The sequence below is a fragment of the Carcharhinus amblyrhynchos genome, chromosome 34 (assembly GCF_965287045.1).
Source record: "Carcharhinus amblyrhynchos chromosome 34, sCarAmb.v2.hapA, whole genome shotgun sequence".
In the NCBI taxonomy this organism is placed as follows: Eukaryota; Metazoa; Chordata; class Chondrichthyes; order Carcharhiniformes; family Carcharhinidae; genus Carcharhinus; species Carcharhinus amblyrhynchos.
The window spans coordinates 10,633,997-10,648,559 of record NC_137357.1 but is presented as its reverse complement, the minus strand read 5'-3'; the positions used below and the strand labels follow the sequence as shown (position 1 = coordinate 10,648,559).

The 14,563-nt window shown below is 41.8% G+C and overlaps 1 protein-coding gene across 5 annotated transcripts in view; it reads right to left on the bottom strand.

The window, feature by feature from the left end:
* Positions 1–14,563, bottom strand: part of nsd3 (nuclear receptor binding SET domain protein 3) — an 80,923-nt gene that overhangs the window by 50,252 nt on the left and 16,108 nt on the right. For all 5 annotated transcript variants that reach the window (XM_080217137.1, XM_080217140.1, XM_080217139.1 and 2 more), the window contains exon 3: positions 3,345–3,504. In XM_080217137.1, the coding sequence (XP_080073263.1) occupies positions 3,345–3,504 (160 nt within the window). The remainder of the gene's footprint in view (positions 1–3,344; positions 3,505–14,563) is intronic.

Here is a 14,563-nt window from a genome sequence, read left to right as displayed (position 1 = left end):
GTGACACCCCCCCCAATTACTGACCCTTCAACGAAGGGGATCAGTTGCTCTCTATTCACCTGTCCATGCCCCTCATAATCTTGAGCATCTCAATCAGGTCGCCCTCTCAGTCTTTTTTGCTTAAGGAAAAAACAACCTCTCTCAGTGTGTCAAACACAGTTAGCCAGGGTACAGGTCCATATTCCAGCTGGCAAGTTCCTCATTGCCAGCAGAACCCCAGTGCGTAAACTAAGGAAAATAAAAGAACTTACCAATTTGGGACCTGTCATTTCCCATTTTAGGGAATGGCTGTGATATGAAGTGCCTGAGAGATGCTTACATCGTGCAAAAGTAATGACTAGGCAGATCATTCCTGTCGCTAATTACAATAGCGCAAACACAGATGTTAGCATTTTTCTATTTTTTCTTTCTTTTTGTTACTTTGCATAAAAATGTGGCTTCTTGGTGGGATAGGGAAGTCATTTACCCTCTGCTTTCTCACTCAAGTGCCCAATCTTACACTCAGTTGAGATGTACATGCATACTTTCGAAGAGGAACCCTGGCCAGTTTCATCATTTCTAACTAAAGTGATTGAAGCTCATTACAGTACTCCATTTCCACCTAAATTATAACTTCAAAAATATTTCTACGTCCAACCTCCCACCTAACTAGGACAGGGAAGAACAAGCTTCATCCACAATAGACTGCAGTATTCTTTTAACCATATAGACTGACTGTCCATCATCAACAAGGCACAAGTCAGGAGTGTGATGGAATACTCCCCACTTGCCTGTGTGGGTGCAGTTCCCACAACACTCAAGAAGCTTGACATCATCCAGGACAAAGCAGTCCCACTTGATCAACATCATATCCAAAAACCTCCACTCACTCCACTACCGATGCACAGTAGCAGTCACGTGTACCATCTACAAGTAGCATTGCATCAACTCATCCTTAGCACTTTCTAAACACACGACCACAACCATCTAGCAGGACAAGGACAGCAGATATCTAGGAACACCACCATCTGCAAGTTCCCTTTCAAGCCATTCACCATTCTGACTGACTGCTTGAAGCCTGTCCACCATCCACAAAGCACAAGTCAGGAGTGTGATGCAGTAACCTCTACTTGCCTGGATGAGTGCAGCTCCAACAACCTTCAAGGAAGCTCGACAACATCCAAGACAAAGCAGGCCATTTGCTTGGTGCCACAGACAATAATCATGTCTTCCCACCTATATATAGTGGTTGCAGAGTCTATCATCTACAAGCTACAGTCAGCAGTTCACCAGGGCTCCACTGGCAGCGCCTTCCAAACTTGTATCCTCTACCACATAGAAGGACAGGAACAGCAGATGCATTGCAATATCTGCAAATTGTTCTCAAGTCACACATCATCTTGACTCGTAAATGCATTCCTGTCTCTTCATTGTCGCGAGGTTAAAATCCTGGAATCCCTACGTGATAGCACTGTGAGAGCACCTTCACCATAAAGACGGCTCCTGAAGGTGCTCACCGTCACCTACTCAAGGACAATTAAGGATGGGCAATAAAGACTGGCCTTGCCAGAGACACCCACAACCTGTGAATGAGTGTATGAAAAAAAAACCCTTTTGTTTACATACTGCTATTGGAGAAGTGCCCAGAAAAATATTCGTTTCATGTTAATAATTCAATTTGAGTCCACAATTGAAACTTGGCCAAATCTCATTTGAATTCAGTATTATGCCGTGAGCTGCCATAAAGAAGCCACCTGGCTGGCTGTAAAAAGAGAACCGTTTTTGATCAATATAAAATGAATATTTCCAGAACCACTTGTCAGGCTGCAACTGTAACACTCTTAAACCAAAATGCATAGGCAGCATTTGCACATGCTCAGAATAAAATACAAAATGTTTTACACAATTGCAGGACACTTCAGAGGCAACCATTCACTCCATTGTACTTGGACCAGATCTCTTACAGAGTTTGTTCTTTTTGTATAGCTCTGCCAAATAGTCTCTTTTCTATGTATCCAAGTCCCTTTTGAAAGTTACCATCAAACCCATCGTCATCACCATTTCTCACGAGCTGGCTTCACCAAGTTATTGTGGATTTGAGATTTGTTTTTGATATAAATTAAGAGGCTGGCAGAGACTATCTTGAAACTGACAGGCCACATTAAGCAAATGTTCTCTCATCGAATGCGGAGGGTATGAAAATATCCAGCTAATGGCAATTCTAATCTGTAGTCATAATTGAAGAATTGGACAGGGGATGGGTAAATTTACCAAGTATTTGGCAATTTGTTATGGCCAAGGAAATGAGAGAATTTTCTGCTCCATTGGCTGCACAGAGCAGTACGATTGACACAATACTGTTGCCTTCTTCTGGTTATCAACGACTGAATAAACTCATCACAGCCACTTTAATCAGCTGTTGCCACTACGTTTTAGGTAGGATGGTGTAGGAAAAGTAAACCTACAACATGGCAGTTCAACAGAAGGATAAGGTTCAACCGTGTGTTGGACAAGGTCAGGATAAATAAATTCAGTGAGCAGTGTCAGAAATTTCACTGTACCAAGTCAGTGTGTGACATGGGCTTACATGTAGTAGCAGTCAAAAAAACACTGGGATCATTTAAAAAACAGTTAGATGCTGTGTGGGGAGCAGAAGGGCAAACTGAAGACTTTCCTCTAAGGGTGATCCAATAGTAGTTACCCTCCCAGTCTCTCTCAAATATTTGAATTGAATGAACTGAGAGGACTTGTGCTTCCATGTGCTTTCCCAACCATTAAAAAAAAATCAAGAGTTGCTGCAGATTTAGGACTGAGTTGAGGAAGAACTTCTTTACAAAAAGAGTTGTCAATCTGTGGAATTCCCTGCCCAGTGAACAATGAGTTTTAAGGCAAGGATAGATAAACTTTTGAAAAGTAAAGGAATTAAGGGTTATGGTGAGCGGGTGGTAAAGTGGAGCCCACGAAAAGATCAGCCATGATCTTACTGAATGGCTGAACAGGCTTGAGGGGCCAGATGACCCACTCCTACTCCTCGTTCTTATGGCCAATGCAAAACTGACACCAGAAACATGTGACAGCAATTACAAATACCAAAACAAAAAAACTTTCTGCTTCACACTTTACAGGCTGAAAGTGAAACAAGTGAAACACTGTGTAGTGGACATCATGTAAAAGAGGAGTTCATCCCAGTAACAGCAACAATTTTTTTGCAACAAGAGTATCAACCTGACTGGACACATGGCCCAGTGCCTGACTCCAGCACAAATACCGCATCTTGGCTATAGCCAAGTAAAACTAAAGGAAGATCCTTGCTTTTCAAGGGAAATATCATTGCTGCCAATTATTCTCACAGGATACAGTCTTACCTCTTGTGTTGATCTTGGTATGAACCTGCTGTAATGGATCGCTGGACACCATGCAGGGCCACCAGGGGTAAGTGCCAACCTTTGCCCATACCAAGTCTCCAATCTGGTAACAAGAAGTCGAGTCGACAGTCTGGTTTCCAGAAACTGGTAACCGATGATCCTGGAAAATACAGGAAGGGCAACATCATCACATTACATCAAATGGCTGTGGCACAATCAAGTGGTTAACCAACAGAATTTTCTGGAACCTCAGACAGAAAGCTGAAACAGAGCTTGAGTGGAATCTGCTCATGATCAATTTGGCCAAATGTGTTAACAATGCACCAAATACAGTCATTCAACATCCACAATGAAAACTGAAGGGCCAGGTTTGTTGGACTCGGATAAGTCCAGAAGAGTTCTCAAGCTGATCCAAACTGAATTGACTCCAGCACAGCATATACATGACCACAGCAGCCAAGCAGAGGAGCAAAGTCAATTTGCAAATTTTTGCGACAAATTATTTTATTGTTTTTATTGAAAAAATTCCAACCAGTAATCACTGCAAAAAGAAGACGGCAAACGCATAACAGGGGAGAAAGAGGGGAAAGCATGTGTGCTGGCAGCCTGAAGGGAACACAACAGAATTACAAATTGAATGGAGGAGAAAAGGAGATGAAAGGAAACTTGAAAAAGGTAAAAGAGAGAAAGAAGAAAAAATTTCCAAAGAACAATCTGACTTCCAGTGACAGAACATATGGGTTAAAATTATGAACAAGCTTTGCACTGAATGGTTATTCAGAGCTTTTTCTTGAAATTGTAAACACTCCACATTTTGCCTCACTGAAGTGCACAGTGGTTGGTTAAAATCTTAAACCACTTATGACCGAAATCCTCAGCTGCTCCTTGTTCAGTTCATGGCTCGACATCCAGATACTGCCATGATGAGGCAAGGCTAAATCAGTGAGGATTATATTCATTGGAATTTGCAAGAGTGAGAGGGGTTCCCATCGAACCTATAAAATTCTAATGGGGTTAGACAGGGTAGATTCAGAAAGAATGCTCCTGATAGTGGGGGGAGTCCAGAACTAGGGGTCATAGTACGAGGATAAGGGGGAAACTTTTTAGAACTGAGATGAGGAGAAATTTCTTCACCCAGAGGGTGGTGAATGACTGGAATTCACTCTCACAGAAAGCAGTTAAGACCAAAACATTGTGTGATTTCAAGAAGATATCAGGTCTTGCTTTGGAGCTGAAGGGATCAAGGGATATTGGGGGCGTGCAGTGGGGGAGAAACACGATCAGGATATTGAATTTGATGATCAGTCATGATCAAGATCAATGGTGGAGCAGGCTCCAGGGGCCCAATGGCCTACTCCTGCTTCCAGTTTCTATGTTTTCCTGCTCCGGTTCCGAGACTCTTGCTGAAGCACGTTAACACCTGCAGCCTTTCAGCTTCAAATCAGTATGCCAGTCTGAAAAGTTACTTTTGTTATAAAGATGACAAGGTTTCCGAATTGCAGCATAGGCCATCGAGGTTCCTTCTGCCATTAGTTTGAAACGTAAGAAATCCTAGATGCAAAGAGGACAATTTTCCTCTGCAAAAGAAGAAAAAAAATGACCCAAGTTGTCAATGTCAAAATTGATGATTCAGTCCAGGCAACGAGCTTGAGAACATGATGCCAGAAGCAGTCATGGTTCCACTTGCTCGGTAGTTCTTCAGAGATGTTTCTAATCTGACAACTGCCCATTACACTCCACTCCAGTGTTTGTGCATTCCTAAACTATCAGCAGGGTGGTCCATCATGGACAGGCAAAGAAAATAGCAGAACGGGACCACTGCGCCATTCAAGCCTTCTCCACCATTCATTATAATCTGGTTGATTATATTCAAAATCCTGATCCCACCTCTCCCCCTATCTCCTTTGATCCCCTTCACCTATATCTAACTACTTCTTGAATTCTGTGGTAACGAATTCCATCGGCTGACCTATGGATGGTGAAGAAATTTTTCCTCATCTCCGTCCTGAACGGTCTACCTTGTATCCTCAGAATGTGACCCCTGATTTTGGGCACTCAAGAATATCCTTCTTGCATCTATCCTGTCGAGTCCTGTTGGAATTCTCTAGGTTTCTATGAAAATCGTCCTTAGTCTTCTGAACTCCAATACAATCCTAACTGACTCAATTGCTCCTCATACTTGAGTTCCGTATTTCCAGGAATCAGTCTGGTAAACCTTCTCTCCACTCCACCTGGAACAAAAACATCCTTCCTCAGACAAGGAGGCCAGACCTGCACACAATGTGGCCTTACCAAGGCCCTGTATAATTCCATTAAGATATCCCTGCTCCTGTACACAAATCCTTACGCTATAAAAGACATACAAACCATTGGCCTTTTTTACTGCCTGCTGCACTTGCATGCTTACCTTCAGTGACTGGTGTACGAAGGAACCCAGGTCTTGTTGCACATATTCTTGTCCTAATTTATGTTTCATATAACCATCTGCCTTCCCATTTTTGCTACCCAAGTGGATAATCTCACATTATCCAAATTATGCCACATCTGCCAATCTTTTACCCACTCATTCAACTTGTGCAAATCATACAGAAAGATCTCTACATCCTCCTCACAGCTCACCCTCCCATCCAGCTTTGCATCATTCTCCCACCCAGCAGAGGAGATTCTACAATCAATTATCTCCGATTGCAACAGGATCTTGATCAATTGGGCCTCTGGGCTAACAAATGGCAGATAGAGTTTAATTTAGACAAATGCGAGCTGATGCATTTTAGTAGATTGAACCAGGCAGGACTTAGTCAGTTAATGGTAGGGCATTGGGGAGAGTTACAGAACAAAGAGATCTAGGGATACATGTTCATAGCTCCTTCAAAGTGGAGTCACAGGTGGACAGAGTGGTGAAGAAGGCATTCGGCATGCTTGGTTTCATCAGAACACTGAATACAGAAGTTGGGACATCTTGTTAAAGTTGTACAAGACATTGGTAAGGCCACATTGGAATACTGTATGCAGTTTTGGTCACCCTATTATAGAAGGGATATTGTTCAACTCAAAATAAAGAGTGCAGGAAAGATTTACTAGGATGCTACTGAGACTTGATGATTTGACTATAAGGAGAGGCTGGATAGACCAGGACTTTTTTCCTTGCAGCATAGGAGGCTGAGGGCTCATCTATAAAATAATTCGGGGCACAAATCAGCTGGATCGTCCATATCTTTTCCCAAAGGTAGGGGAGTCTAAAACTAGACAGCACAGGTTTAAGGTGAGAGGGGAGAGATACAAGGAAGTGTTCAGAGGGGCAATTTTTTCACACAAAGGCTGGTGAGAGTGTTTGGAACAAGCTGCCAAAGGTAATAATAAAGGTGGGTACAATTTTGTCTTTTACAAAGCATTTAGATAATTACATGGATAAGATGGATAGAGAGGGATATGGACCAAACATGGGGAATTGGGATTAGCTGAGATGTTTTTAAAAAAAAAGGGCATCATGGACAAGTTGGGCCAAAAGGGCCTGTTTCCATGCTGTAAACCTCTATGACTCTGAGTTCCTTCAGCTTGACTCTCCTGGAAATGTAAACTCATCTTCATTTATGGAAAAAAAGGCTGAATACTTGGAAGAGAAGTGGAAGACAGTTAAACACCAAGATAAAGGCAAAATACTGCAGATATTGGAATCAGAAACAAAAACAGAAAATGCTGGAAAAACTCAGCAGGTCTGACATCATCTGTGGAGTGAGAATAGAGCCAACGTTTCCAGTCTCGATGACACTTGTTTAGAGATAGGGAGTTGCCTCTGCAGTTGAGTCAGTAGTGTTGGAACTCAACGAGATTAAAATGAGCCCTTGTACAAGAAGGGCCTACAGCACACTACAACTGCAATTTTAAACTGGAGCATCATATGCATCCTGGCATTTTCAATATTTGACATAAAATTTCTTCATCAGGCAAGGCCCCCCTCCCTCCTGCACTCACTCTCACAGGTTGAGCAGATGCCTGGCACTGTTTCTTGTCTGTGTTTTAACAAGATTGGTCTATTGTTACACAGATTGTTTGAAGGGATGTTCATCTGTTTCTGAAATTCAACCAATCGGAATTATAATGAATTATATAATGAATTCCTCCTTTTGTTGACTCAGGGAATCACTCCAAGCCAACAATACAAACCCAAGATTAGTGGAATGCTCTTCAATTCGCCTTCCTGATCTTATTTGATTCAATTCTTCTTTCCATGCATTTCTTTCTTGGAATACATGTGTACTTTTCAGACTAACTTGAACTCACTTGCACATGTCTCACTGACAGATGAGTCTGCACAGCACTTGTAAACACTTCAAGTGCACTGAAGAAATATGCTTGGTCCGCATATTCACTTCCTCTTTCTGATTTACTCTTACCACAATATTCTGACATGTGATTCTGCAGGGCCTGAGTTAATAAAGGCAACGAATTTCCATCAAGAATTTTATATACAGTCAATTCAGATCAGAGAAACAATGTCAGGACAGCATACAGGAAGCACAGAGAGTTCGCCAAAGTGGCGAGGCGGTTAATTAAAATGCTGTATTTAGACTAACTAACTGAAAAACAAAATGACATTGCGCCCAGGACAACACAAGCAGCACATTTTAATATTTCACCATGATCTTCCTCCTTTCACCCACCCAGTCAGTACTGCTCTTCAACGAGTCAATTTGCTTCACGACTTGGCTTTGCTTAGCCTCCTCCAACCCAGGAGAACTGTCACTGCAAGCTTGTATGCTACCAATTTGCAGCACATCAACAAACTGTTATATCAACTCCAAGTATGAGAACAATGGTCCAGTTTATTTCAAATAATTTTGACTGACACAATGTCCGTTTTACTAAAGATACTGGCACTTCAAGTTCACACAAAGGTTATATTCAACAAAAGACCATCTGTGATGCATGACCCCAATTGTACACAAAAATCACGAACAGTAACGAACGAAGTATTGCATCCAATTCTGGGCATCACACTTGAACATGTGAAAGTATTAGAGAGGGTGCAGAACAAATTCGTGAGAATGAAGTTCCTCATCTCTGGAATTGGTAACATAGAAGGATTTAAGAACTTGGGCCTGTTCAGAGGCAATTTGATGGAATTTTTCAAAACCATGTGGGGCCTGAACAGAGGAAATAGAAGTACATTCTTCATATTGGTGAAATGATCAAGATCCAGTAGGCACAAATTTAAATTAATCGGCAAAACAAGCAGGGCAATTGAAGAAAAACTTATTCAAGCAGCAAGTGATCAGGATCTGCAATGCACTACCCAAGATTGTGGCGGAGGAGGGTCAACTGGCTCAAAACAGGATTGTACCATTGTTTGAAACGGAAGAGTGTGCAAGGTTACACTCAGTGAATTGCTCTTTCAGAGGGCAAGCACAGACACAATGGCCTGAGTAGCCTACTTTCATACTTCAATCACTGATTTTAACAAGGTGCTACAGCAAAAAGCTAAACACTGATGACAGCATTTAACCAAGGTTCGGCGACAGATATTTTCCATGCATTATTGCAAATATTCCAGGAGAGTGGCTTTGAAAAAGGGAACACCACAACAATTACCCTAACTGAAAGAGTAAAAGGAAAGGCTTGGCTGAGTTGTGCTGTGGGCTCAGTACAGCTTGTTACGAGAATTCCACACACGCTGCAACTGTGAGAAGTATTGCATGAGGGCCAATGAAGAATGGGTTGCACAGAGATAAATTTGCACGACCACCAGATAGAGCCAGGGAATAGGACTGACTGAACTGCTCTACAGAATGCTGGCCTGGACTTCTATGACTATAAATAACTCAATTCAAATGCATATGCAGAGGGCATGCAGTCATTACCTGATTACCACAAATTTTAAACTCTGAATATCTCCACCCAAATTTCCAGTTCTTTGTGAACTGAAGACTTAGTCTTGAATTTCTTCCATCTGTGCATCATTTTCAAAATAAATAATTAATTTCAGTACTCAAAATGCTGAGTAGAAAGCCAGTATTACAGTCTCGATCTTCAGTACTCAACTTAACACAACAATCTTTGAACTTCAATGTGATCTCATGGTGCACACACATTTTTCATTAGTTTTCTTAATAGAACCAAGCCATACAACATTTCTCAACACATGTCCTGTTGTCCAAGAAAACAAAGTGAGAGTGGCTCCACTTGTTGAATACAGCAAGATGGGGACACAGCAATACAGCCTTATAGAGGTGCGAGTGGGCATCATCACAGTTTGGCCTGCAGAGCCACACTTCACTGAGGATTGATAAGAATCTGTTGGCGTGTGTGAATTCAAGTTCCACTCCATTGGTAAATTGTAGACTGACACTCCAGAACTGTCACGGTGGCAATGTGGTTAGCACTGCTGCCTCACAGCACCAGGGACCCTGGTTCAATTCCCAGCTTGGGTCACTGTCTGTGTGGCGTTTACACATTCTTCCCATGTCTGTGTGGGTTTCCTCCGGGTGTTCCAGTTTCCTTCTAAAGTCCAAAGATGCGCAGATTAGGTGGATTGGCCATGCTACTTTACCCCTTAGTATCAAGGAGATATTTCAAATTGTCATTATATCAATGAATTGATCCTTATCTTATGGATCATGAATTAGAAAAGGATAACTTCCAGCTTCAAAAACCATTTGACACAGAGAGCTTGATCCTTTGCCCTATTTTGAAAGAAATCTGCTGCTCTACATACTTGGTCTTGTCATGCAACACAACTCCCAGTCAAAATGAGGGGGTCGGCTCATCTTCTGAAGATACTGAATGAACTAGGCATCCAGTGTGCACAATAATATCAGTATTGATATTCAGAAACCATAATGGCATGAACGAGTGCATCATTTTCCATTTTCTACAATAGTTCCAAATACAGTCTGAGAATTTCATTAGGAATTTTGAAATGATTTTATTTGAGTGCACAAGTAATTGGATTGCCCAGTGCATATTACTCCCAGCTGACCACTTCCACAAAGCTGAATAACATTACTAATCAGAACTGTTTGAAGGCAAACACTCAGAAATACAAAATAATCTACAACAGTAATCTACATTCAGTCAGACATCATGTGTTACAACACGTCAGTCAGAAACCTGGGAAGGCTGTTCTTGTTTTCTCCACACCAACTGACAGAGATACAAGATGGTGACACTGACATATTTCAAGATATGCCTTGCCACATTGGGAGGGTTAAGCATTTGTACGTAAACATCAGGCTGTCCACTTTTTGACTGATTCTGCACTCAGTACATCTTTCACCACTGTAAAATTGAGAACAGCTGCCTGCACGGTACAGGGTTATGGTCGACTCTTAATACCTGCTCTAGTGCCAGCCATATGCGGAATATCATGCCCTACAGTTGGGTTTGCTCATGATTTAGTGACTTGGCTTTTTCCATTGCCCCCACGAATGATGAAAACATTCAGATGGCATTTCACATATGAAACAGGAAGAAAACATTTCTCACCTTTAGTTTAAAACTGCACCAGGAGATTGTGAAAACACATTCACATGATTGCAAAATATTTACTCGATATAAACAGGCCATTTGATTCAACAGCTTCACGCTACTCTTTATGCTCTTTAATTCTTTTCCTTGTCACCACATCGGCAAATCTTTCTACGCTTCCCATTAAAGATTTTATCTTTCTTTTCTCTTGCTGCCATTATATTAATACAATTACACCAACGCCCACCTAGTTTCCCTTCTTAAGAACATAAGAACATAAGAAATAGGAGCAGGAGTAGGCCATCTGGCCCTTCGAGCCTGCCCCGCCATTCAATAAGATCATGGCTGATCTGTCGTGGCTCAGTTCCACTTTCCCGCCCTCTCCCCATAACCCTTAATCCCCTCTCTTATCAAAAACCCATCAACCCGCTTCTTAAAAATATTTAGCGAGGCAGCCTCCACCACTTCAACGGGCAGAGAATTCCAGAGATTCACCACCCTTTGAGTGAAGAAGTTCCTCCTCAACTCCGTTCTAAACCGCCCCCCCTTTATCTTGAGGCTGTGCCCCCTAGTCCTACTGTCTTTTTTGAGCGGGAAGAGTCTTTCCACCTCTATCCTATCCATCCCATTCATCATCTTATACGTCTCAATGAGATCTCCCCTCATTCTTCTAAACTCTAACGAGTACAAGCCTAGTTTATTCAGCCTCTCCTCATAGCTCAACCCCCTCAACTCCGGTATCAGCCTAGTAAACCTCCTCTGCACTCCCTCCAGGGCCAAAATATCCTTGCGCAGGTGCGGCGCCCAAAACTGCACACAGTACTCCAGCTGCGGCCTCACCAATGCCCTATACAGCTGCAGCAAGACCTCCCTACTTTTATATTCAATCCCCCTCGCTATGAAGGCCAGCATCCCATTCGCCTTCCTGACCACCTGCTGCACTTGCAGGCTGGGTTTTTGCGACTCATGCACAAGGACCCCGAGGTCCCTCTGCACCGTCGCCTGCTGCAGTTTTTCGCCACGTAAGTAATAGTCCTTCCTACCATTCTTCCTACCAAAGTGGACCACCTCACACTTGCCAACATTAAATTCCATTTGCCATTTCCTGGCCCATTCGCCCAGCCTATCTAGATCCTTCTGCAGACTCTCCACACCCTTCTTGATTATATTAGAACCAGAAACATCTAATCCTATTCTTTAAGTAGCTATGCTTCAGTCACTCAGTTCTTGGTGTATTGCTTGATTTTGGATGTTGTGCGCATTGCTTTAAACTGGGAGTTTAATATCGCTTTTAGTAGTTGTTCCATTTCCTTTTGTTTTCACTTGCCTTTTAAAAACTTATTTTATAACAATATTTGTTTCCTGACATAGATGTTATCTTTGATCTTAGAGTTTACTCATATCTCATTTCTTTTGTCTTCACACAGAACAGAAACACAAATTAAGGGACACAGAATATATATGTGTGTGTGTGTGTGTGTGTGTGTGTGGATGAGGACATTGGTGGGGAGCACAGGTTACATCCAATTTGTTCCTGCTAGTTGCACAACTACCCTCCAGCGGAAGCCTCAATGAAAAAGGAACTCAGCCACACCCTGAGTGTGAATATGGTGTTTCTACCTCTGAGACACAGATCCCTATGTACTTCAACCCTCAGTCTCAATTCTCTGGTAGATTTAAAAGTCCTCTGTCAAGAAGAAATATGGAAATATTAATCTAGTTCCAATGCACTCAAATACAAAAGCATTTCAAAATTCCTAATGAAATTCTCAGATTGTATTTGGGACTATTGTAGAAAATGGAAAATGATGCACTAGTTCATGCCATTATTGTTTCTGAATATCGATACTGATATTATTGTGCACACTGGATGCAACTTCATGCTCCATCCAATTGCGATGTGTGATCACTGATGTTGCTGTTGGCACTGCTTCCCAAAATGGATGTATCCGACTTCCCAAACCTGACAGTGGTCACCTCAAATGAACAATAAATTCATCAAAAGAACGTATCAAGGTTCTGGTTTTAAATCCTCCTTTTATTTCAGCTGCTTTTTCCTGTAATTACTGACATGTTTTGGGGTACCCATGACAGCTTGACCAACTGACAAAACTTCACACACAAGATCAGTTTCAGCAGTCTACAGGATGATGGAAAACATCAAAACTGATCTATTCTTGATACGCACTTGCACATATACTGCCATACATTTAGTTGAAGTATCTGCACATCTACTTTCCAACCTTGTGGACAATTCTTTTGTTTTCTATCTTAATGTTGTTGATTGCCATTTCTTAACTGGTGCCAAGATCTGCTAACTCAGTACAGACCAAGAATTAAAATTGGGACCTTGTTCATGCTTCAATTAGCAATACCTTGATCCAGAAGCTGATCACAAAGCTTTAAAAATAACTCTTAAAAAGCAGACAACCCCACACACAAGCCAGACATCTTCCACAGAAATCATTCTCTGTCCACTCCAAGCTGTATCACTCGCAGTCCATTCCCATTGATGAGACATTCATTTAACTTTTCTTGTCTTTAATTCACATGCTTCATTCAAATACCCGTGGTGCTCAGACCAAAGAGCAAGGGCTGTTCAGTCATTTCCAGTGTAAGTTGTGAATCATAGACATGGGCCCTTAACACCAACCCCCCGCCCCCGCCCCCCCCCCCCCACTTCCCCGCTCACCCACTAGAGTGGCAATCAGCACTGGACTAAGTGGCAACTAACTTCCGCTTGAAATCCAAAGCCCCTGCCTCTCCTGACATTCCCAACACAATTTTCCACACACCTGACAAAAGAACAGCGTTTCTGAAAGCTTGTGGGTTTACTATCAAATAAACTGGTTGGACTTTAACCTGCTGCTGTGACATTTCTTACTGTGCTTCTCAACATAAGCCAGGTGAGAGTAAATTAGTGAAGTATTTTCGGAGTACCAGCATCGATGTGTAGAAGGAGCAGAGTTCTGCAGCACAAAGTCTGTCTTAAGTCTGAAGAGCTATTTTTCATTTCAACTCTGAGTAATTATCACGGTAAAACTAGCAGAGCCATCTGAAGTTAGTGATTTAAAGTCACTTTGTCAGATGGTTCCCAGCCTAGCATAATTGTCCAGGGCAAGTTAACCCTTCTGGACATTTCCCAGAAGAATTCTCCTGCAGATCCGACACTGGGAAGCCAAGAGGTTATGGCCCATAGACAGAGTGTCTCAAAGAGTGTATCAAAAAGGTGAATCTCTTACAAAACAGAGTTGAGCACTATTGTCAATTGAAAACTGAAATGCCTATTATTAGGCAATCTGAAAGACAGCACTCAGTTTCAAGGCTTTAAGAAGTTAGCAGTGGGTGAAGATTGAGTGTAGATGGCACACTCCTTCCCTACCCAATTGAATTTTAAGTCACTATTTGCTGACATGCAGATTTTTTTAAGCCTCAAAAAGATAATTGATGAAAGGATCAATATTTCATGACACCTTTTTTTGCAGCCTATCCTTGAAGATTTTGGTTACTTAATAATACAGGATGGTCGGTAGAAGCTTGTCAGGTCGCAATAAAGCATTAATTCAGTGACATAACAAAAAACAAGGGCAAAGCTTCAGAATTTTAGCAATGCTACAGAGACTCTTGCCCTTCTGTTAAAAATAGACTGAATAGTACTTTTTTCTACAATTGTCATCAGGTAGAAGCCTGTGCATTTTTTTAAAAAAGCTTCCAACAACTTTCCAACAGAATTACAAATATTGCAGATACACAGT